This window comes from Diplodia corticola, assembly GCF_001883845.1.
Source record: "Diplodia corticola strain CBS 112549 chromosome Unknown scaffold13, whole genome shotgun sequence".
In the NCBI taxonomy this organism is placed as follows: Eukaryota; Fungi; Ascomycota; class Dothideomycetes; order Botryosphaeriales; family Botryosphaeriaceae; genus Diplodia; species Diplodia corticola.
Genome location: NW_017971492.1, coordinates 113,723 through 134,924, shown reverse-complemented (window position 1 = coordinate 134,924; position 21,202 = coordinate 113,723). Strand labels below are relative to the sequence as shown.

Below are 21,202 nucleotides of genomic sequence, written 5' to 3'. Positions count from 1 at the left end.
ATTGTTTTCCAAATAGAAAGCGCAGATAAGCCGTTGACAATAATGCTTGACGGAAGATGCTTTCGGCCGAGGCAGTGTGTAGGCATGTACATAGTAGAGATAGGCACAGAAGGCTGTACCTCCCCCCCTGCATCTCGGTTGTTGATGCAGCCTGTCACCAGACAGTAGCCGCGTGGCCCACGCCAGATGGCGAGCGCGTTGCCTTGCTGCGAGGAGGGGCTAAGAAGGCACCGAACCGTGGGCGAGGACGCCTGCCTACTTATCCTCGACCCGCAGTGACCAGTGTTGAGCAGATCCAGCCCGCATCCCACGATGCTGGACGGGACAGCTTGGTTGCCGCGCGGGTGGGACAGAAAGCGGGGAACGTCGCATGGCCGCTTTGTAGCTCACCCGCGTGCAACCGTGATCAACAAGGAATGCTGATGCAAGGGCCTGCGCGCGCAGATCCCTCTTGTCCAAGTTGCGAGAGCCAACCAGTGGTGTTGACCCTGCGCGCAGCGACGCAGCAGTGGCATTTGACAAAGAATTGATCGCCTCTGGGCGGCAGGCAGCCCAGCGAGGCAGGGCGGGCGGGTGGAACTCTTGACAAATTGTTGACAGCGTGGCTGACGAACAAGCAAAGGCGGAGCGACCGACGAGTGCGGCGCAAGAAGAACGGTGGAGGAAGCAAATCTGGACCGCAATTCCAGCCACACCACAACATGTGGCATCCCAGTGCAGCTGGCAGAAGGAAGGGTGGATCTGAGATGGCGACCCGACAGCGCGCGTGGCACGCACCGCTGGGCTACGAAATTGGGAAGGCTGATGAGAGCAAGCATCCTGCCATCCTCCCGCAGCGCACTGATCTCCAGAGGATCTCCAAGCAAAGAAAAACCACGTCGTTGGCGTTCCAAGCGGGCACTACGGCTGGAGGCAGCGCGCTCACTGGCTGCCAAGTCCCACGCTGTGGATTCTGGTGTCGCTGGGTGAGGCGCCCGGCCCTGTAATCCCCTGAAAATCAGTCAATCGTCATTTCGCGGCCGTGCTGTGAGAGGCTGAGTCCTCGAAGCCTGAGGTCATTATGAGCCACGCATAAGCCACGGAGCGAGCGCCAATGGAGGCATCCGGACGCCGGGACAACAGCGAGCATTTGGAGCGCGACCTCCGAGACATTGGCAGGAGATACACGTCGCCCAGCAGCCAGCCCTTTTTATTAGCGGGGCCAGTGCGCGCGTGCTTTCTCGGTCGTACGATGGCATGCCGCGCTGCTGTCCACGACGAGGGGGGGCGGACGCGGGATACGCAACGGGCCACAGGGCCCAGGGTCGCGATGCTGAGGCCTCTGGCACGGTGTCGGGCGAGAGCTGTGATGTCGCAACGCAGCCGGGTCGGCTTGGCAGAGCGGACGCCAGCAGCGGTAGAGCCGCACCGAGCGCTCGCGGCGCCACCGCCGCCGTTTGGCTAAAGGGAAGGACAGGCCGTAGCGATGGAAGATGTCGCCCGACCGCCTTCGGCGATAGGCCAGCCGTTGCGAGGGGTGTCCTGGGCGAGCTGGGAGCGGCTCGGTCGCTGCACTTGTGTGGCTTGCTGCGAGCCCGATACGGGTGCGTCAGGAGAACAGGACTTCTGCATCGAGACGACATTGGATGGAGCTAGCCTGGGGTCGATTTGCCACCGCGGGCGGCCAAGGGAGGCCTGACTACCGCGCGCACGCCGCGCGCCGTTTGGCGGGCAGGCGACGAGCTCGTGATGGGCCTGAGGCGGCTGCGGTGCGGCGGGGCTGCGCGCTGGGTGTGGGTGGTTGGAGGCGCCTGATGGCCGTTTGAGAGCTGGCGGCCGGCACTGCTGCACGCCTTCCAGATGAGTCGGCGGCGATTGTGGTTAGAGCGCCTACGCGTGCGGTGGGCGGGCCATCAGTGGCAGATCGCGCGGCATGATCGGCAGCCCGCTGCTGCCAGGTGCCAGCATCAGCGAGAGTGCTGCCCGGCGAGTCGATGATGATTGCTGCGCGAGTGCTGACTACTCCCGCCGGCCCCCTTCCTGCTGCGAGGCGCGAAGTCTTCACTCAAACCACACCATCGTGCCCAGCTGTCACCGCTCTCGAAGCGCACTTGCGCCTTCTCCACCCTCGTTGATCGTTTTGTTTGTTTTTGACGCTCGTTTCATCAACCCCAGTCCCACCCAGCGCCAGCGGCCGTGTCGACGCCGCTATCGCTGCAGCCGCCCTCGCTCACCACCGCGCGCTGCCCTCGCCCCGCTGCAGAAGCCCTCCTTTCCTCGTGTCATGATATCAGCATTGCGCCGCTCCACCCTCGATTCGCCCTGACACACGCCCTCCTCAAGCCTCGCAGTCAGCAACGCGGCACGCCAGCGCCGCCCTCGCAGCACTCTCGCAACTCTCTGCGCGCGCAGCGACCCTTTCTTGCGGAACCGTCGGATCCTCAGCGTCCCGAGAGAGCAGCTTAGCGTTTTGACGGTGCGTAATCGTATTTTCCTTATTCCGCGAGCCGCGGGTTGGAGCGCGTCCGTTACAGGCCTGGTGCATCTGTGCCTGCTAGCCTCGCCCGCCTCGCTTCCGGCCAAGCGCTGGACGCTGCATGCGGGTGGCCCGAGCTGCGGCCCATGGAAACGCCCTCCCGCCGGCCCTCTTCCTAAACACCAACTCCTCCACCCACATCACCGCCGCATCCTCAAATTCGAGCCCTGCCCGCGCACCCTTCCCCGCGCTTCTCCATCGCTCCCCGACCGCAGCGACGCGCCGGTCGACAATGCTAACGGCCCGAGCAGCTCTATCTCTTCATTGAGTCGGAGCTCCTTCGCGTACGTGTCGATCGCCTCGCCCGCCTCTGCTTAACCCCGAGCTCCTGGCGACTCTCGCTTTCCGCGCGGCACCCCCCCGTTGCCGTCCGCATCACCCAACAGGAGCATCCATCGCCAATCGCTTCTCTGAGCATCGTCACAGCAACCGCCGCCCCAGCTGCCGATTCCCAGCCACCGCGCCGATCCGTCCGAAGTATCACCACCGCGGCACGGACGCACGAACCTTCTAGTCACCTGCCCGGACTATCTGTCAGTGGCAGCGCAAGCGGGTCCTCCCGAGCCTCTAGGGCTGTCGCTGTCAAAATACCCTCGCTTCCACCAGTAATCGCCCTCGGGCACCACTCAAAATGATCGCTCATCGCTTTTTCCGCGCACAGCAGCTGCTGTTGCTCCTCACCACATTAGCTCTCATCAATCGCGTGAGCGCTCTCACCCAGACCTACTGCTCGAGCCAGAACACCGGCTCGAGCAATCTACAAGGTGTGCACTCCCAGATCTTGTTGTCCAAGACTGCTTCCTGACGTGAAACCGAAGATACATACACATTCCAGTCGAATGGCCACTGTCATGACGAATGCGTAGACGACTACGCCTTTGCTATTGTCCAAGGAAAGCAGTGCTGGTGCTCCAACTACGCACCCTCGGATCAGCAGGATACCAGCAACTGCGACACCACTTGCCCTGGCTATGGCTATGAAGATTGCGGTAACTCGGACGACGACTTGTATGGCTACATCAAGCTGGACCTGGCCGCGTCCGGAACTCAAGGCGCGTCGACCGCTGCGAGCACATCCACAGCGGCTTCGACTTCCACGGTAAGTTTTGCAGCCGCCCGCCTTGGGCGGCACTTTTTTTTCTTTCAATGCTGTTACGGGGTCACGCCGTTCTGTGACCCCCACTCTTACTGTTTCCCTCTACTGCACGCTTGACAACATCTTTATTACGCTTCTTTTTAAGTGTGACGCTTCCTTACGAACGTCATTTTAACTTTCTTTGGTGCAGAGTTCCGCTCCTGCGCCGAGCTCTGTGGAGACGACCATTCGAGTGCCTGACACGGAAACCGTCGTCCAGACGGTGACCCAGTTGGCGTCAGTGGTCGTTTCGACGGTTTTTCCCGTATGAGGAATCTCATGTCCCCTTACCGCTTCACTATTGGATTGTTGGCATCAGCTAACAGTCCTTCGGCAGAAGACCTCATCCACATCGACGACGGAATCCTCTACCAGCTCTGCCGCCGCTACTACCTCATCATCGAGTTCGTCGTCAAGCTCCTCAGAGGAGTCAAGTTCCTCTTCGTCTACTCGGACTTCAACCCCGGTCACTCAAGTCACCGTTGTCACCGTTGGCGGGTCTGTTGTGACCCAGACTGTGACTTCTGCGCCGTCTTCGGGAGATGGTTCCTCTTCCTCCTCTGGTGGTTCACGCACGTCTGGGGGCGCGATTGCTGGCGCAGTTATTGGAGGTCTCGCGGGTCTCGCTCTGCTTGCCGGAGCCATCTTCTTTTTTCTCATGCGTATGCGCCGCAAGAGGGAGCAAGCAGCTCAAGATGCCGAGAACGGGTCCACAGGCGTTACTCCTCAGAGAAATGTCAGCACACTTAGTCGGACCGGGCTCCTCAGGTCTGGAGAAAAAGACTACACCGCTACACTGCCGCCGATCAACACCGCTCGCCAAAGCTCTGACCCGTCTGACGCGATGACGCCTAACTCAGAGCGGCGCAACAGCCGGCCCTTGTTTTACGATCAGCGCCTGAACCCTCAACCATTCATGAATTTGGATAATGGCAGCCATGGCAGTATCGCTTCCATTGAGGACAACCGCGACTACACGAGAACGTTGAACGTAAGTTCCCCAACCCGATTGTGTCTGTGCATGGATAGTAACCGCTTTCTTGGCAGGTCCGCAATCCGGATCCTCCGGAGCGCCAGTCGCGCGACTCGTGGTAGTCGAGGCCTACTATTAGGGCTCTCCCGATTGACGGCCCGTTTTCTCTTGCGCCTCGATACCCTCCCTCCGGTTGTGTTGACGACTCATTAGCATTGGCGTTTCGGTGTATTAGTTTTCCTTCTGTCAGCAACGCGACGACACGAATCTCGACTTCCTGGATGTCAAAAACACCGACCAGGCCAAGTTCCCGGATTCTCCACTGGGATTACTTGGTATACTATCATTCTGTACCATAGACTTCTCTTCATCTTCTCTCCTTTTCTTGCTGGATACAGCAAAGTACATAATTTTGGGAGGGCATGGACAAATAGGACAGGAGCGGCAAAGGGCCTCGGCGGGAATAATTTTTTCTTAAGGGCTGCTCAGATTGGCAACGAAGCCTAGGGACAGGCAAAGGCTCGAAGCGGCAGCGGTTAGGATCAGGCACCGAGCCTATTGGATTGGAGTAAGGCTCCTCCTTGCACGGCTGTGCAGTAGTCGAAGAAAAGTCGTTGAATTGCTCAATGAATAAATCCAATTCAATCCGATGCAAATGGCATTTCAATAAGCACGTGCCAAAGCTCATTCACAAGTGCACAGTGCGATTTGCACGGGCGGGCGGCGATCTCGTGGAGATGGGTCGTGCGGCAGTGCCGGCCAGATGACGGCATTTTTTTGGTTGTCGGCAGTAGCGGACCACTGCCGTCAACATCCCCCTCGCCCAGATTATGCTCCATTGACCACTCTGGCCCCTCCGCTGAGCTGAGCTGTCGCCGCAGCATGTCTTCCTGGATCTCGCGAAGCTCGTATTCGCACAACTCGCAGCTCGCAGCTACCGCCGTCGCGTCGGGCGCTCTCGCCGCAAGTCTTGTGCTAGGATACCAGGCCGCGCAGAGGAGGTACAAAGTCGAGAGCCTGAAGGCGCACATTCCGGAGCCTGGGCAAGACCACCCCACTACGAGGGTACGGCCATCCTCCTCGCCTGTGTCCGGCTTTTTTCCCGACTGACCAAGCAAAGCTGACAGAGTACGGCGCCGCATCAGACCATGTTTTTGCGCCCAGCAAAGAGGACGAACGAGGCATCGCTCTAGCCATTCGCGCACGATCCGGCGACTATGACGACGGTACGCTCCTCTCGCTCCTCTCGCTCCTCTCGCTCTTGCGCAGACCATGCTCAGCCCTCAACTAACGCATGCCGGGCGCTCCTCAGACCTCATACTCGAACAACTGGCGCGCAACCGCGTCTTCCTCACCGACGAAGGGCTGGCGAAGCTGCGCAATGCCTTCGTGATCGTGGTCGGCTGCGGCGGCGTCGGCTCTCACGCCGTCTCGACGCTGACGCGCTCGGGCGTCTCGAACCTGCGGCTGATAGACTTCGACCAGGTGACGCTGTCGTCGCTGAATCGGCACGCCGTGGCGACGCTGGCCGACGTGGGCACGCCCAAGGTGCACGCGATCCGCAAGCGCCTGGAGCAGGTGTGCCCGTGGACGCACTTCGACTGCCGCAACGAGCTCTTCAACGAGACGGCGGCCGAGCGCCAGCTGGCGCCCGACGCAAGCGGCCAGAAGCCCGACTTCGTCATCGACGCCATCGACAACATCGACAGCAAGGTCGCCCTGCTGGCGCACTGCCACCGCAACGGCATCCCCGTCGTGTCGTCCATGGGCGCCGGCTGCAAGAGCGACCCCACGCGCGTCTTCGTGGGCGACATCTCGGCCTCGACCGAGGACCCGCTGTCGCGCTCGACGCGGCGGCGCCTGCGCGCGCTCGGCATCAAGGAGGGCATCCCGGTCGTCTTCTCGGGCGAGAAGACGGCGCCGGGCAAGGCGCAGCTGCTGCCGCTGCCCGAGGACGAGTACGCGAAGGGCAGCGTCGGCGAGCTGGGCGTGCTGCCCGACTTCCGCGTGCGCATCCTGCCCGTGCTGGGCACCATGCCGGCCATCTTCGGCCTCGCCGTCGCGAACCACGCCATCCTCGAGATCACGGGCTACCCGCACGAATACCTGGCGAGCAAGAGCCGCGACAAGCTGTACGACGGCGTGCTGGCCGCGCTGCAGGGCGCCGAGGAGCGCCTGGCGCGCCATCGCGGCCTCGACGCCGTGGGCCTGCGCATCCCCGTCTCGCAGGACGACGTCGGCTATCTGATCGAGGAGGCGTGGCGCGGGAAGAGCGTCGTGACGGGCCTGTCGACCCGCCTGGCGCTGGTCAGGTGGAGGGCGCCCGAGGCCGACGGGTTTTTGGACGGCAGGTTCGAGGGCCAGAAGAGCACGTTGCTACGGTTGACGGACCTGGTCCTGATGACGAAGGAGGAGGCACAGAAGCATGAGAAGGAGGTGTTGAAGGGCGATAAGCGGCCTGAGGACCTGTACGATCCGGAGGTGCTGAGGCTGGTGGAGGACAGGTTGAGGGAGGAGCAGGTGTTTCAGAGATTTAGGTAAAAAGGAGGGGTACGAGCGGATATATACCACTTTGAATGCGGCCGGTTCGAGAGGGTGCATCTACTCTGTTTTGTGAATTGGTTTGAGGCGGAGGTGCGGCCAAAGATTAAAGATTTACATATACAAGAACGCAAGGCTTCCAGTAGTACACCACGAAAAAAGGTCTCTTTTGAGATCTACATTTGGGAAGTTGTTTCAGAGAATAGAGCAATTGATCAGTGCTGGATGCAGCGCTCGACTCCTCCACCGCATTAAGGGGGTTGTTCGGGCTCCGTCTTTTTTTCTTTCACATGACGTCCCCTACCGTCTTACCTTCAAGGTGGTCTCCCTCATAATTGGAACAGTCGGGTCAGACCCGGTGCCACAAATTCTGTCTTTAGAGCGGAGGCAATACAATAACTCCGCATGGCCCGACAGTAGAGTTCTCGATTGACACGCCCCACTTAGCTATGTGCAAGAGTTCTCCAAGCGATACCTCACTCGCCCCGCATCACCGGTTCCAATGGCGATTCCATACGCGAGCTACGACTGATGGATCGGATAACTACAGCTAAGGGTACGCTAGGCCCAGGAGAAGTGACGACATGAAGCAGTCGGCTAGTGAGTGAGGATTGCTTACTTCGACTACCGTGCGTGATGGCTTGCACATGCTCGATGCGTGTCATAACCCGATGCTGACCAGTAGACTGAATATGACAGTCAGGGTCGTAAACGTCCCAGCAATGAGAAGTGCTGAGCAAAATTTGTTCGCGGAAAAAGCTTATGGTTTCAATTTCTTCGACCCATAGCGAGATCAAAGTCGCGAAGTTCGTGCAACGGGGGGGTGGGGCTCGGATACTGACGGCTATGGCATATTAAAAAGGGGTAGGTGTGCATTGGGTCGTTGATGAAGAGTGGCAGTGAACGGTGGCGGAGTCCGAGTGAGTCGTCAGCATGAGTGGCTGGCGTTGCTGCTGTACCCGCTGTACTGTGGATCTTGGGACAAGGCAGAGCAGCGGCGGTGACGGAGAGGCTAGATGTTGTTCTGTGCTTGTATGCTGCCAGCAGCCTGGCCTAGGTTGCTACGTTTTGCAATTAGGAGGGTAGCTAGTGATTGCGCTATTTAACTAAAAGGGGAAAGAAGAACATGTTGAGTACGAAAACGAACACGAAACAAACGCCGGAGAATTGGTCTACTCTGAACGGTCCTTCTGTGATAGACGTATTCCGCGATCTAGGGGATGGACTTCTTACCGCTTGCGAGTTCTGGGCAGCTTTGACTTGACTGTCCTTGCCACAGAGTAAATCATTTCGCCATTCAGGCCCTTAAGGCTCTTGAAAGCAGACAATGCGACAAACCAGCAGGCAGCTGTTTAGGCTGTTCGGGCAGCTGATCGGGCCGCTGATCCATCCACTATGCTGTTGCCTATACCCGCCTATTGTGGAATGCGAAACACGAGCCAAGCACCGATCGATGTACACTTTCGGCCTGTGACACTGGAGGATGACGCACGCAGCCAGTGGCAATTGGCCAATCATCTATCAATTTCGGACTCGTCCTCGGATTTGCCGAACGGGCAGGTGCAAATCAACACTACCTGCATGTAGTACAGGCAATGTAACTCCATGTTCAGACGGCGTGCTGAAGACCCACTCAGACGGCTTGCTTCAAGATCCACCAGACGGCTTGCTTGAACATCCACCCAGCAGCGAGCATCTTTGGTATTTAAGAAAGCCTTCGCCGCGCAGGAAGATGCTCCAATCCGCAGATCTCACCAGGCACTCGACATCACCACCATCATGGCCTTGAAAAAGCTCTTGCCCCTCATTCTGGCAGCAAACGCTGGCGCTGCCGTTGCCTCGAACTTCTCCTCCCCAGCAGCAGCCTGCCAGTTCTTCAGCCAAAACTACCCCAACATTACGTCCTATCCAAACCAAACCGCATACGTCGACATCAACGGGGGTAAGCAAGCTTGTGGCTTCACTCCTTTTCCATGCGTATGCTGACAGTGCAAAATCAACAGATTACTGGTCCGCTGCAGCGTCCCTCGGCCCGGCCTGCGTTTTCTCCCCCAGCTCTGCCGAGCTCATGGGCGTGGCGGTCAAGACACTTGTCAGGTTTAATGCTCCGTTCGCAATCAAAGGAGGCGGGCACATGGCAATCGTGGGCGCGGCCAACATCGATTCGTCCGGCGTGCTCCTGTCCAGCTCGAACCTGAATCAGCTCGAGCTGTCCGAAGACAAGTCCAGCGTTGCCGTTGGCCCTGGAAACAAATGGGGCGACGTGTTCGATTATCTCGAGCCGTACGGGCTGGCGGTCGTGGGAGGTCGGATGAGCATTGTCGGCGTGCCCGGCTTGCTGTTGGGCGGTGGCATTTCCAACTTCGGCAACGAGCACGGCTGGGCATCGTCTAACATTGACGCTTACACCGTACGCACTTCTCGCCCCGGAAGTTCAAATGGCCAAAGTAGAAGCTGACCTCCAACCAGTGCGTCCTTGGTAACGGCGACGTCGTCGTAGCCAACGCGACCAATGACCACGCCGACCTTTTCTGGGCGCTGCGTGGAGGTGGCAACTCGTTCTGCCTGGTCACCAACTTCCAAATGCGCACCCTCGACGTCCCCGTCATGGCTGCCGGCCAGCGCGCCTACGGCTCCGGCGACGCCGTCGGCCAAGCTTTCCTCGACAGCGTGTATGAGATGGCGGTCAACCCGAGTCCTGATGTCAAAGGCGCCGTGACGCCCATCGCCCGGGCCGGGGACGCCATCAACGGCACGACGTACAACGCCATGCTTTTCTACAATGGCAACGACACCACCCCGGACTTCTTTGCCAACTTCTCCGCCCCCGTCCTGACACCCGAGCAAGACACCGTCGACGTGATGTCCGGTATGGGCGCCGCCAGCGAGGCGATGAGCGAAGGGACGGACTCGGTACTGGGCATGCGCGAGGGCTGGTGGGTCGTGTCCATCCTCGCCGACCGCGAGGCGATGCAGATCATCCACGACACCTACTTCGCCATGGCCACCGAGTACTTTGCGGACGTCGAGGGCTGGATAACCGGTCTGGCGTACAACATCATCTCCAAGGAGTTCATCCTCGGCGGCATCACCGACGGCGGTGACCCCATGGGCCTCGACCCCAACGCCGCGCCTTACCTCTGGGTTGAAGAGAGCATCACCTGGACGCACGCTGAGGACGACGACACGGTCCAGGCCTTCTACGAGGCTGTCAACAAGAACATCACGACTCAGCTCGAGCCGCTGGGGGTTCTGCACGACTTCTTGTACATGAACGATGTCAACAAGGCTCAGGACGTGTTTGCTGGCTACCCGAAGAGCAGCGTTGAGCTGCTGAAGCTGATCAGAGACAAGTACGATCCGGATATGGTCTTTACCGAGCAGATGCCGGGTGGGTTCAAGGTGGCGAACGCCTAGTGAGAAGATGGAAAACTGCACTGTATTTGTAAGCCTTGAGCAAGTGCAACCATGGTCTTCCGTAGATGGCGGGTTTTCCTTCGGTGATTTTTCAGTTTGCGCTTGGCGTGCCCCAGGCGGCTAGATTCATTGTCCATTTGAGTTATCGTTCCTGGGCCGCTCATGTGGCGGTTAATGTGTAGATAGAAAGAAGAGAGGTTTCACTAGTTCCACGAAGTTAACCGCTGTTCTGCGCTGTGTTGACTAGCTGGCCCAGTGCGGGCAGTTGTGAAGGGTTCGTCGCTCCTCCTCGATATCCATCGGGTACGGCTCTCAGGGACCAGCGCCTTGATGGCAATACTATGACCGCATTAGAAGGGGTTAGCACGGAAAAAGAAGTGCCGCTGAGGCGGCACGCCTATCCATGCCCAGCGACGACTTGAGGGCATGGTGCGCAGCCACTCATACTGCCGGGGAGGCTTGAGCCAGGGAAGACGCTTCCGAGGAGGCACTCGACGGCGCAGGGGTGGAGGTTCATTGTAGTGGCGACTTCCAAGTGAAGCTATGATTAAATCGCCACGCACGCACGCAGGGGCATGCCTACCCAGATCTCACGGTGTACGGGATGGAGGCTTCTGAAAGGCGTCAATGAAAGCCATGCATTGATCTGCTTTCCAAGGCGTACCATAACCTCCAGCTCCTCGAACATGTTGAACCCCACGTGGCCACCCGTTTTTCCAAGTCTGAACTCCGATTGCGCCGGTAATGCAGAGGGACCCTGCGTCCTCAGTGATTGCGGAAATTCTTCTTCTGGTAGAAGAGATCGGTCCTCGAACTTCCTAGGTTGATGATCTTGGGGCATCCATCGCGGTCTTTCTCCAGGCGGGTGCACTCAAAGCAGTAGAAGGCGTCGGAGATGCCCTAGCAGAGTCCGTCAGCATGCGCTTCCTGTATTCTGTGGCTGTAGACTCACCTCCCCACCGCATACGACACACTTGTTCTGGTAGTTGCCGAAGGAGCACTCGTCGCAGATGCGGACGAGGGTAGTCGGGCGGACGTAGCTATCGCAGACGGGGCACTTGCCATCGCACTTGTCGCAGAGGCGGCCGATGGCGATTCCGGGCTGCTTCCGGCACATGACCAAATCGCTGAGGCGCGTTAGCAACGCTGCTGCGGTTGGCGCGGGGCGTGGGGCGCGGGGCGCGGAGAACTTACGGGTGGTGGCGCGACATTCTGGTTGGGGTTGGAGTTGAAGGCGGTTGTCAGGGCGAGGGTTGCGGAGTGCGGAGGTGTATAATAGCTGTGGCGGTCGTTGTGCTGACCAACGGGTCGACGGGTTTCGAGGGCGACGCGCCGCGGGTCAGATAAGATTAGATCAGGCCGTTTCGGGCCGGACCGCGAGTCGCGAGTCGCGAGCAACAGCTTCGCTCGCAATCGCCGCCGCGCCGCCAATCGCTACTCCATCATCGCCCGTCCGCACCGCATCCCACCGCGCCAACACCCGCACCCACTCCCTCGCCCCGGGCCTCGCTCTCGTCACTAGCTATGGCCGACCATGAACCGTAAGTGGGCCTGGCTTGTCCTGCACCCGCGCCCGCTGACCCCGCCGCCGCAGAGTCGTCGCCTCGGCCGTCGTCGTGCCAGAGAGCTCCGAGCCGGCCTCGCCGCGCGAGAACCCGCAGAAACGCAGGCAATCCTCCGTCTCCGAAGCCGGTAGCAAGCGCCCTCGCCTGAGCATAGACGACACCAACAGTGACTCCCAGGACGGCCCGCGCCACCAGAACGACCCGCCCACGGACCGTCGCGCCGACCGTCGCCGGAGCGGTGCCGTTGAGGAACGCAAGCGCGGCCAGCGTCTATTCGGCGCGCTGCTCGGCACCCTGTCACAGAGCTCTTCGTCCGCAGCCCAGCGCCGCCGTGCTGACATCGACAAGAAGCAGCAGGAAAAGCTGAAGCTGCAAGCACAAGAATTTGACCAGCGGAAGAAGCAACGTCTAGAGGAGCTCATGGTCGTCAGGCGGCGCGAGCAGAAGAAGTTCGACGAGCAAACGGTTCGCACCCATGGCCCCGACGCGAACCTTTCCAGGCGCTAATCAATTGGGTAGATGCGCATCCGCCACTCCAACATGCTCGCCCAGGCGCATTTCCTCCAGACCAGGACTGAACCCAAGCTGGTACCCACACCCGTCCATCTACTTGGTTGCACGGGAATGCTGACCGACACAGTTTTACAAGCCGTGGGAACTGCGCCAGGAGGAAGAGGATACTATCAAGGCCCAAGTTGAAGAAGCAGAAGCCACCGTTGAGCGAGAACTCGCCGGTTTTGAGAAGCAGAAGCAAGCCGAGCAGAAGGAGGAACGGGAGCAGGAGCAGGAGCAAGAGCAGGAGCAGGAGCAGGATCAGGAGCAGGATCAGCACGACAGGAACGGAACTCCCGAAAAGAAAGCCGATGCTGAGGCTCACGAGAATGGGGACATGGTGGGTTCAGAGCAAGCCAATGAACCTCCCAAATCTCCTCGAGAGCAAGATAACGCTGCTATTAGTGATGACCAGGTCAACCCCGTTTCCCATCCGGACACGCCGGGGAACGGACACGCGACGAAGGACCACGACGCCAAGGCCAAGGAGCACCACGACGACCACGGAGAGGAGGTGCTCGAAGCAGAGGAGGATACTGTAATATACTAACCCTAACGACCCAGCGCTCTTTGGCAGCATGGTGCGCAGCTTAATTCCTTCAGCGTGGTCCTAGCTAGCGTCTTTGGAGAGAGTGCTTCATGTTGATGATACCATTCCTACAGTAATCATGAAAAAGCGGCGGATATGGTGCAATTGGGGTTTGGGCTGGGTTTTGCAACGTAGCTCTCGCATGCTTCTGGCTCATGATGCGACAATACCTGGATATTGGATGCAGCCAGCAGCACTTCGGCGAAGACGGTTCCAGCTAGGCAATGAATCAAAAAAGTGTCCCGAGAAAGTCAAGCAAGCGGCGGCCTCGACAAGCGCGACATGGGTGCCGTCACTTGTGATTACAAAAGATGCGGCTTTAAGTTTTGGTGCGAGGTTGGAAGGCTGTCCTCAACCGGCGATAGCTCCGAGGTGGGTGGTCTCCGCAGAGCACGTTCCAGTGAGCAAGGACTCGGATCGTACGGGCGTACTCAGCGGGCGGCATCTGCTGGGTAGCTTGAGCGCGCCGTACGTAGCAGGCTCCGGATGATAAGGGAGCGATAGACGTGGGACGCGGACTACCTATTTATTCCCTGTTCCCTTCATGTTCGTGGGTGTTTCCCTCAGACAGGATGTATAACGACTAGAGTGACAGTGCCACTAAGCCTGGCGAACCTCGGCCCAAGAAAGTGGAGCAACCGTCGCAGCGAACTGCCATGACATGGGACGTACGTCCGTAAATTGCCTCTCGATCACGCAGTCGCCCCGGATCACGACTAAGAACGGTGGCACAGGGGAGGACGTCACTGGAATATATATAGTGGCACAACAGAGTCCCGCAACAATGCCGGCGACGAAGTTCTTCTCCGCATCCAACATGGCCGACACCGTCACCAAGCTCAGCCCTGGCTCCGACCCCCGGGTCTCGTATGAGACTGCCGTGCTCAACGGCCGCACCTATCGTAGGACCATCCAGAACGGTGCGATGCACGACTGTGACGGCTGATCTGGAGCGGCACAGGCTACATTCTCGGCGTGCCCAAGGACGGCCAGTTCAAGGCCACCATTGTCCTCGTCCGTCATCCCCGCATCTCACTGGGAAGAGAGCGCAGCCTGACACTCGAACTCGCAGGTCCACGGATGGCCTGATCTGGCTTTCGGATGGCGCTACCAGATCCCCGCCCTCATCGACCTGGGCTTCCGCGTCGTGGCGCCTGACATGATGGGCTACGGCGGAACCGTAAGTCGGCTCCCGCATGTGTGCATGCAGTCCATGTGGCTTACCATCCGCCGTGCAGGACGCGCCGAGAGTGCCGCCCGAGTCCATCTCGCTGTACGGCTTCAAGCGCGCGGCCGACGACATCGAGGAGCTGGCCCGCCAGCTGGGCGCGCCCAAGATTGTGCTGGGCGGCCACGACTGGTAATGCCTTGTCGAAGCAGAAGAAGAAGAAAGAGTCCAAAGCTGACTCGCGCCTGCCAGGGGTGGAGCCGTCGTCTACCGTGTTGCGCTCTGGAAGCCCGACCTCATCTCGCACGTCTTCGCCATCAGCACGCCCTATGCGCCTCCCTCGAAGGAGTACTACTCGGTCGAGCAGCTGGTTGCCGGCCCGCTCCCGCAGTTCAAGTACCAGCTGAACCTGGCCAGCGGCGCGCCCGAGGAGGGCGTGAAGACCAAGGAGGACTTCAAGAAGCTGCTCGTCTTCATCTCCGGCGGCAAGGGCCCCAACGGCGAGCTGCTGTTCAACCCCTACGACGGCATCGTCCTGGACAACTTGGGCAAGGTCCCGAGAGGGCCGTGGATGAGCGAAGAGGCAAGTGCCCTCTCCCTTTCTTGGTGACAGACTCTGCCTGCACGGTGCTTGGCTGACTCGATGCCCCGAAATCCAGGAGCTCGACTACTACGCCGAGCAGTACGCCCGCAACGGTCTGCACGGCCCCTGCAACTGGTACCGCACCCGCAAGGTCAACTACGAGGAGGAGCTCAGCCTCCCCGGCGACGGCACCATCAAGCAGCCCGTCCTGTACGTTGCCACGAACAAGGACACTGTCCTGAAGCCCGAGATGTCGGCCGGCATGGAGAAGCTCGTTCCCAACCTCAGCAGAGCCGCCATCGACACGCACCACTTCGGCCAGTGGGAGAAGCCGGCCGAGCTCAACGACATCATCAAGCAGTGGGTTGAGGCCGTTGTGTTTGGCGGTAAGAGCGCTCTCTGAGTACTTATGCATGCGGAATATATATGTCAGCGAATGAACCAACTTGAATGAAACAATCAAAAGACTTGTACTACTCTCCAGCTGCGAAATTACCAGCCGACTGCCTACAACGAAAGATGCAATAACATGACCTACCAATCAGCGGGCCGGCCTGGCATGATAGACGTCAGCAAACATCACGGCTCATCCTCATCGGCCCGCCTCGGATTCATTTAGGCAAAATACACGAAATGCGTCGCGGGCAGTTCTCGCCTGCAACCTATCGTCCGCTCCGCCTTGTCTTTCGTCTGCAAATGCAAATGCAATGCACCATGCACCGTCCATCTTGCGGACGTGGGCACATGCGCGACAGGCTGCCCCGGCGTCGCTGACTCGCTGGGGGAAAGCCGCTGATGTTCTTTCTCTTATCAGCCAGTACTGCAAGCATCTCGCTTGGGGCCAGCGTTCGGATATCAATTCGCTGGGTTGGCGATTGAATGCTGTCATATCTTCCTGCTCCGTCGAGGTTGATGGCCTCGGCACCGTACACAGAAGCGGAAATCACGCCAAAGGGACATGTCAAAATCGAGCCGGGGAACGGTGGCGCTGTTCTACTGATTGCTCATTGCCTTGCCCAACAACCGAATCCCATGGCCTTACAACGGTGCAGCCGATTCGCCAGACACAGCCATTGACTTCACTCTCACTACGAATGCGCAAATGCAAATTTCAAAAATAGAGCAGCTCATCAATTTCCATCCGCTTCGGTCCTGGAGAGTCTAAAGGTACATGATAAGGCTCTGTACGCCAACAAAAGTGAAGACAAACGTGCCTTGGCGAGGCAGCTCATCCGAGCCACCGCAGCCGCTACTGCTGCAGCTCGCCTCCAGAAGCTGCGGGCCGTCCCAGGCTCTTCTGAGCCAGCATAGCAATGCGTGCGTGCGTGTGCAAGCGATAGGCGTGCGACTAGCTGGACTGAGATTGCGTGAGCTATGCAAGCAGGGAAATGATATACAGATACAGTGCCTGCACATGTATGTAGAGCATGTCTTGTGGAGAGTGGAGGAGAACGGACAAGCTGCCGCGCTAGCGGGATGCATGCAGTGGGCAGTAGCCGCCTTTCTTCGTTTGGGAATGCATCTGCTCACTTTCTTGGGCCAACAACATGCGATTGGGGAGCTCTCTTCTTGCGTGGTCCGAGCTGTCTCGTAAAAGGCCCTGAAGACAGCGGAGGCCAGAATCAAAGCATTGGAGATCTTTGTGATTGCTGGGGTTGGCGTGGATTTGGTGGTAAGTACATGATATACTGCAGCGCTTCGGGCGCTTGATCCGCGCCACCGCGTTAGCAGTGACCAAGATAAGCCACCCGTGATTCCTCACCACGAAGATGCATGCCGAGAAAACATGACGTGGTGTTTCATGTCGTCGATTGGGGGAGCGGTGCTACTGGCATGCGGGAAACACGCCGGTGCGGACCTGGCCGTCCGATTGCCCACAGCCACCTCTAGCGCTGGCTGCATACGATCGCCATGTTCTCTGATGGCGTCGGAGGCAGGGCAGAGCATAGTCTGGGCATTGCTCATTAGTGCACCCACCTTACTCAAGCCCGCAAAGCAAGCCTTGCCCGAGTGGTCTGGGGTAGGGCCATATTTATACCTTTGCCGGCGGAGATTCTGAGCGTGGCAAGTCAGACTATCCGAGAGTTCTTCATCTTTATTATTCCTCTCTTTCCCCATTCTCTCAGAAGACCGGCCTGTACTTACCATGGCTCCTTGGGCGATCGCGGAATACCCACCGGAGGCCAATGATACCGGCAAATGCGCCATTCGGGCTTCCGTCCTGCATGGGCCACGCGACCTTCGCATCGTAAGTGCTTTTCAATTTTCGGCTTCCGCCTTTCCCCACAGAGACACCCAAAGCCCCCACACCTATCCCATGGGGCAGTTGCGTGGGGGATATCTGGATACAGACAGCCCGACGACTGCACGACATCTTGATCTGCAGTCCACTCGTCAAATGCTTATTTATTCTCACCCTTTTTCTTCCTTTTCAGGAAACACGGCAACTTCCCGACCCACTGCCTCACGAGCTGCAGGTTGCCGTCCGTGCCACCGGCATCTGCGGCAGCGATGTTTCCTATTACAGCAAGTTCCGCAACGGCGACCTGTGCGCCGTGGCGCCGCTGTCTCTGGGCCACGAGTCCGCCGGCATGGTCGTGGCCGTTGGTGAGCAGGTGCCCGCCAATACCTTCCGGGTCGGTGACAGGGTGGCACTGGAGGTCGGCGTGCCATGCGACTCCTGCAAATCCTGCCTGCGCGGCAGATACAACTTGTGCCCCAAGATGAGGTTCAGGAGCAGCGCCAAAAGCGTCCCTCACTTCCAGGGGACGCTACAGGAGCGTATCAACCACCCGGCGAAGTGGTGTCACAAGTGAGCCGATAAATCTGGATTGAACTGAAGGTTGAGGTGCTGACTTGGGCCGAGAATCCCTGACCATGTGTCACTGGAGACTGCTGCCCTGCTTGAGCCGTTGTCTGTAGCGGTCCATGCGGTGAGAAGGGCAGCGGTGGAACCGGGTGATACTGCTGTTGTCTTTGGTGCTGGCACCGTGGGGCTCCTGACAGCAGCGATGGCCAAGACGTCTGGAGCTACGACGGTCCTTATTGCCGATATCGACATCGGTCGAGTTGAGTACGCCCTCAGGAACGGCTATGCCACTCGGGGATATGTTGTGTCGACGTGTGCTCAGCCGCAGGAAACGAGCGAGAAGCTCGCGGCGGCCGAGGCAATTGCTGATGACGTCGTCGAGATTGCGTGTGCTGGCGAGCTGGACGCGGAGGGTGCAGACACGACTTTCGACTGTACGGGAAAAGAGATGTGCATGCAAGCCGGTCTCTTTGTAAGTGTGTTTTGCCCGCCAGGTACAAGGCGCTAACACCAGCAAGGCCACAAGGCCGGGCGGCAAGCTGATCATGGTCGGCATGGGGACACCCATCCAGACGCTTCCCATGTCGGCTTCTCATCTGAAGGAGGTTGACATTATCGGCATCTTTCGATACGCCAACACATACCCGACAGGCATGAAGATCATCTCGTCCGGGGCGCTGCCGAACTTGGATATGATGGTCACGCACCGCTTCAGCGGGCTAGAGTCTGCAGAGGAGGCCTTTGAGCTCGCAGGGAGGACGGCTGACGACGATGGAAAGCTTGTGCTAAAGGTGCTGATTGAGTATTGAGAAGAATTGAGATTACCGCTTTCGGTTTCTACGTCCATTCGGCGTGTAATGGCAGATAGAGATAGGATGAATCCGAGTGATGGTTTGCACTGTCTGTGTTGGAGTGACTGGCATTCTTGTGCGAAGAGGAATCGACACCTGCCCGCTCGGCGTTGGCGGAAGTGGAAGGTATTGCAGACGGAAGGTGCGGCGCCGGCGATGACGCTCGTCTGTCGGCAACAAGAGGCCCGTGCGCTGCGGCCTGGAGCTCTGTCCTCCGGCACGACCACTGACTGCTCCACCACTCGCCTCAACACCACTCTGCCCCGCCGCTTCAGGCTCAACCATCGCGTGGCCGCCGCCGCCCACCTTCGCATCCACATCTTCTCCCCACCGTCGAGCAACATACCACGAATCCGCAACCATGGCGGACACGGAGGAGAACCCGCTCCTCTCCAGCACCAGAGCTTCCGATACGAGCCCGCAGGTCCAGCTCCACCCGCTCGTGCTGCTCACCGTCTCCGACTACATCACGCGCCACACTCTTCGCCAGCAGTCTGGCCCCGTTGTGGGTGCCATAATAGGCCAACAAAATGGGCGCGAGATCACCATGGAAGTCGCCTTTGAGGCTAAGCTGCTCGCCGACGACGATGGCGAGGTCCGCATTGATGACGCCTGGTTCGGCGAGCGCCTGGAGCAATGTGAGCAGCGCCTTCCCTTCACACGTTTTGTCCTGCGCCAAGGCTGATGCATTGCGCAGATAAGACTGTTTTCAAGTCTCCGCCCTTGGATCTTGTCGGCTGGTTCACTCTGGGTGCTCCCACCGGCCCGGCGCCCCATCATCTTGCCATCCATGAGTACATCCAGAATGTCCATAATGAGTCCGCGTTGCTACTCTTGTTCCACCCGGAGTCAGTACTCGAGGGCAACGCAACCGGCGGCAAACTCCCGCTTACCATCTACGAGAGTTTGTGGGAGGGCGGTGTTGGCAATGATAAGGCTACGAGCATGGAGATCGATAGCGGTGCTACCAGCCAGGCAAAACAGCAGAAGTTTCGGGAGTTGACATACTCAGTGGAGACAGGAGAGGCAGAGATGATTGCTGTGGACTTTGTGGCAAAGGGCGGTGGTAATGCGACGGATGTCGACCAGACTAGGAAGGGTAGCGTTGCTCCAGGCAATGGCGCTGGCAAGGGCAAGAACAAGGGCAAGGCGAAGGCCGATGTGGAGAGCGCAGAGCTCGATGACGACGACCACGTGCCCTTAACTGCCGAGGATGAAGAACGTAAGTTGGCCCGGCTCTCATCCTTGGATATATGTGGATACTGACCGCTTACAAACGTAGTCCTCGCTTCTCTTACCGCAAAGTCCAATGCAATCAAGATGCTCGGCGCTCGCATCAACCTACTTCAAGCCTACCTATCTGAGCTTCCGCCCTCCTACCTTACTGACGCTCAAATCTCTCAATCGAAGAACCCGACTGAGCGGCCCAACCACGAGATCCTACGCGCTATCCAAGCCCTTCTCTCGCGCCTTCCGCTTCTTGCACCTCCGGATCGCGCACTCTTAGCACGCGAGGCAGTCCAGCAGCGCGCCGACGTGGAATTGACCAACATGCTCGCTAGCATTACAGGCTCTCTCGGAGCTGCTAGCGAGCTCGGCAAGAAGTTCGCGATCATTGACACGGCGCGTAATAACCGCAGGGGTACCGGCGGTATTGGTGGACCTTTCAGCATGGGCGGCCGTCCGCCTTTCGACATGGACGGTAGCGGTGGGGCCGGATTCTTCGATACCCCGATAGGTGGTGGCAGTGCTGCGTACGTGAGCCCCGGCGAAGGAAGAGTGTACCCGGGCAGACATCGCTGAGAGAGCTTTGGGGGACGAGCGAAACGGACTTGTGTATTTTGAGTTCAACATAGCTACTAATTTCTCTCTGCAGGGGCAAGCGTTCCTCTCGGTTGAAATGTCGGGAAAAGGCGAGCAATACAAAGCATCGTCTGAGGAACGCTATGGACAAGACTATGACCAAGGATTCGAAGGCGGAATACCACGACTTGTAAAGGCGGAGATATGACGACGGTCTTTTTTTTCTCCGCTTGGTTGGCACTTTTCTTCTTTTCTCCAGCTCAAACATGGGAAGCGAAAGACAACAGGTGCAGGACAAAAAGCGTACTTGGTCATGGCTGGGCTGAATTTACGTGGAATATGGGCATGGATCCGGCGTTATAAGAGGGGTGGCGAGTGCATACCTAGCAAGAGGGGATCCAGTTTAACGAGAGATGCCGTGACAGTTTCTAATGGGATAGTCTTTATGATGAATCCATTCGAGATGGTGATAAGCTCACGGGACCCTCTGACCACGAAATGTATTTTTTTGAAGAGTCATGGGTCAATAAAGTTACTTAGTCTTGCATGTAGAGCCATGTAGAGAAAAAACCTCGTTATTGCCATGCATTGATATCTCTGCCTAAGAATTGATACTAATAAGCTACTATGGTCGGTGCTTCATCGAAGACGACAAAAAAAAAAAAAACCACTGACTGAATTCCAACCGCCGATGTATCCAT

At 58.5% G+C, this 21,202-nt stretch overlaps 8 protein-coding genes across 8 annotated transcripts; 7 read left to right on the top strand and 1 right to left on the bottom strand.

The window, feature by feature from the left end:
• Positions 1-3,146: 3,146 nt before the first annotated feature.
• On the top strand, positions 3,147-4,745 carry BKCO1_1300049 (er membrane protein; the record flags this gene model as incomplete). The annotated part of the gene is made up of 5 exons (XM_020270931.1): positions 3,147-3,279; positions 3,334-3,614; positions 3,802-3,915; positions 3,988-4,641; positions 4,698-4,745. 5 exons carry the CDS (start codon positions 3,147-3,149, stop codon positions 4,743-4,745), a joined length of 1,230 nt encoding a protein of 409 aa, XP_020132313.1.
• A 760-nt stretch (positions 4,746-5,505) lies between these two features.
• Positions 5,506-7,164, top strand: BKCO1_1300048 (uncharacterized protein; the record flags this gene model as incomplete). Its single annotated transcript, XM_020270930.1, has 3 exons — positions 5,506-5,688; positions 5,744-5,849; positions 5,936-7,164. The coding sequence occupies 3 exons, from the start codon at positions 5,506-5,508 to the stop codon at positions 7,162-7,164; spliced, it is 1,518 nt and encodes a 505-aa protein (XP_020132314.1).
• A 1,779-nt stretch (positions 7,165-8,943) lies between these two features.
• On the top strand, positions 8,944-10,581 carry BKCO1_1300047 (fad binding domain-containing protein; the record flags this gene model as incomplete). Its single annotated transcript, XM_020270929.1, has 3 exons — positions 8,944-9,106; positions 9,168-9,574; positions 9,634-10,581. 3 exons carry the CDS (start codon positions 8,944-8,946, stop codon positions 10,579-10,581), a joined length of 1,518 nt encoding a protein of 505 aa, XP_020132315.1.
• A 765-nt stretch (positions 10,582-11,346) lies between these two features.
• Positions 11,347-11,792, bottom strand: BKCO1_1300046 (pre-mrna splicing factor ini1; the record flags this gene model as incomplete). The annotated part of the gene is made up of 3 exons (XM_020270928.1): positions 11,347-11,481; positions 11,534-11,708; positions 11,776-11,792. 3 exons carry the CDS (start codon positions 11,790-11,792, stop codon positions 11,347-11,349), a joined length of 327 nt encoding a protein of 108 aa, XP_020132316.1.
• A 313-nt stretch (positions 11,793-12,105) lies between these two features.
• Positions 12,106-13,248, top strand: BKCO1_1300045 (pinin sdk mema domain protein; the record flags this gene model as incomplete). Its single annotated transcript, XM_020270927.1, has 4 exons — positions 12,106-12,122; positions 12,176-12,611; positions 12,666-12,734; positions 12,787-13,248. 4 exons carry the CDS (start codon positions 12,106-12,108, stop codon positions 13,246-13,248), a joined length of 984 nt encoding a protein of 327 aa, XP_020132317.1.
• An 823-nt stretch (positions 13,249-14,071) lies between these two features.
• Positions 14,072-15,441, top strand: BKCO1_1300044 (epoxide hydrolase; the record flags this gene model as incomplete). The annotated part of the gene is made up of 6 exons (XM_020270926.1): positions 14,072-14,189; positions 14,249-14,301; positions 14,360-14,467; positions 14,526-14,647; positions 14,708-15,008; positions 15,115-15,441. 6 exons carry the CDS (start codon positions 14,072-14,074, stop codon positions 15,439-15,441), a joined length of 1,029 nt encoding a protein of 342 aa, XP_020132318.1.
• A 1,743-nt stretch (positions 15,442-17,184) lies between these two features.
• BKCO1_1300043 (sorbitol dehydrogenase) lies at positions 17,185-18,656 on the top strand (the record flags this gene model as incomplete). The annotated part of the gene is made up of 4 exons (XM_020270925.1): positions 17,185-17,286; positions 17,474-17,850; positions 17,905-18,319; positions 18,366-18,656. The coding sequence occupies 4 exons, from the start codon at positions 17,185-17,187 to the stop codon at positions 18,654-18,656; spliced, it is 1,185 nt and encodes a 394-aa protein (XP_020132319.1).
• Positions 18,657-19,059: 403 nt separating this feature from the next.
• Positions 19,060-20,695, top strand: BKCO1_1300042 (cop9 signalosome subunit 6; the record flags this gene model as incomplete). The annotated part of the gene is made up of 4 exons (XM_020270924.1): positions 19,060-19,336; positions 19,396-19,920; positions 19,981-20,452; positions 20,575-20,695. 4 exons carry the CDS (start codon positions 19,060-19,062, stop codon positions 20,693-20,695), a joined length of 1,395 nt encoding a protein of 464 aa, XP_020132320.1.
• Positions 20,696-21,202: the final 507 nt, after the last annotated feature.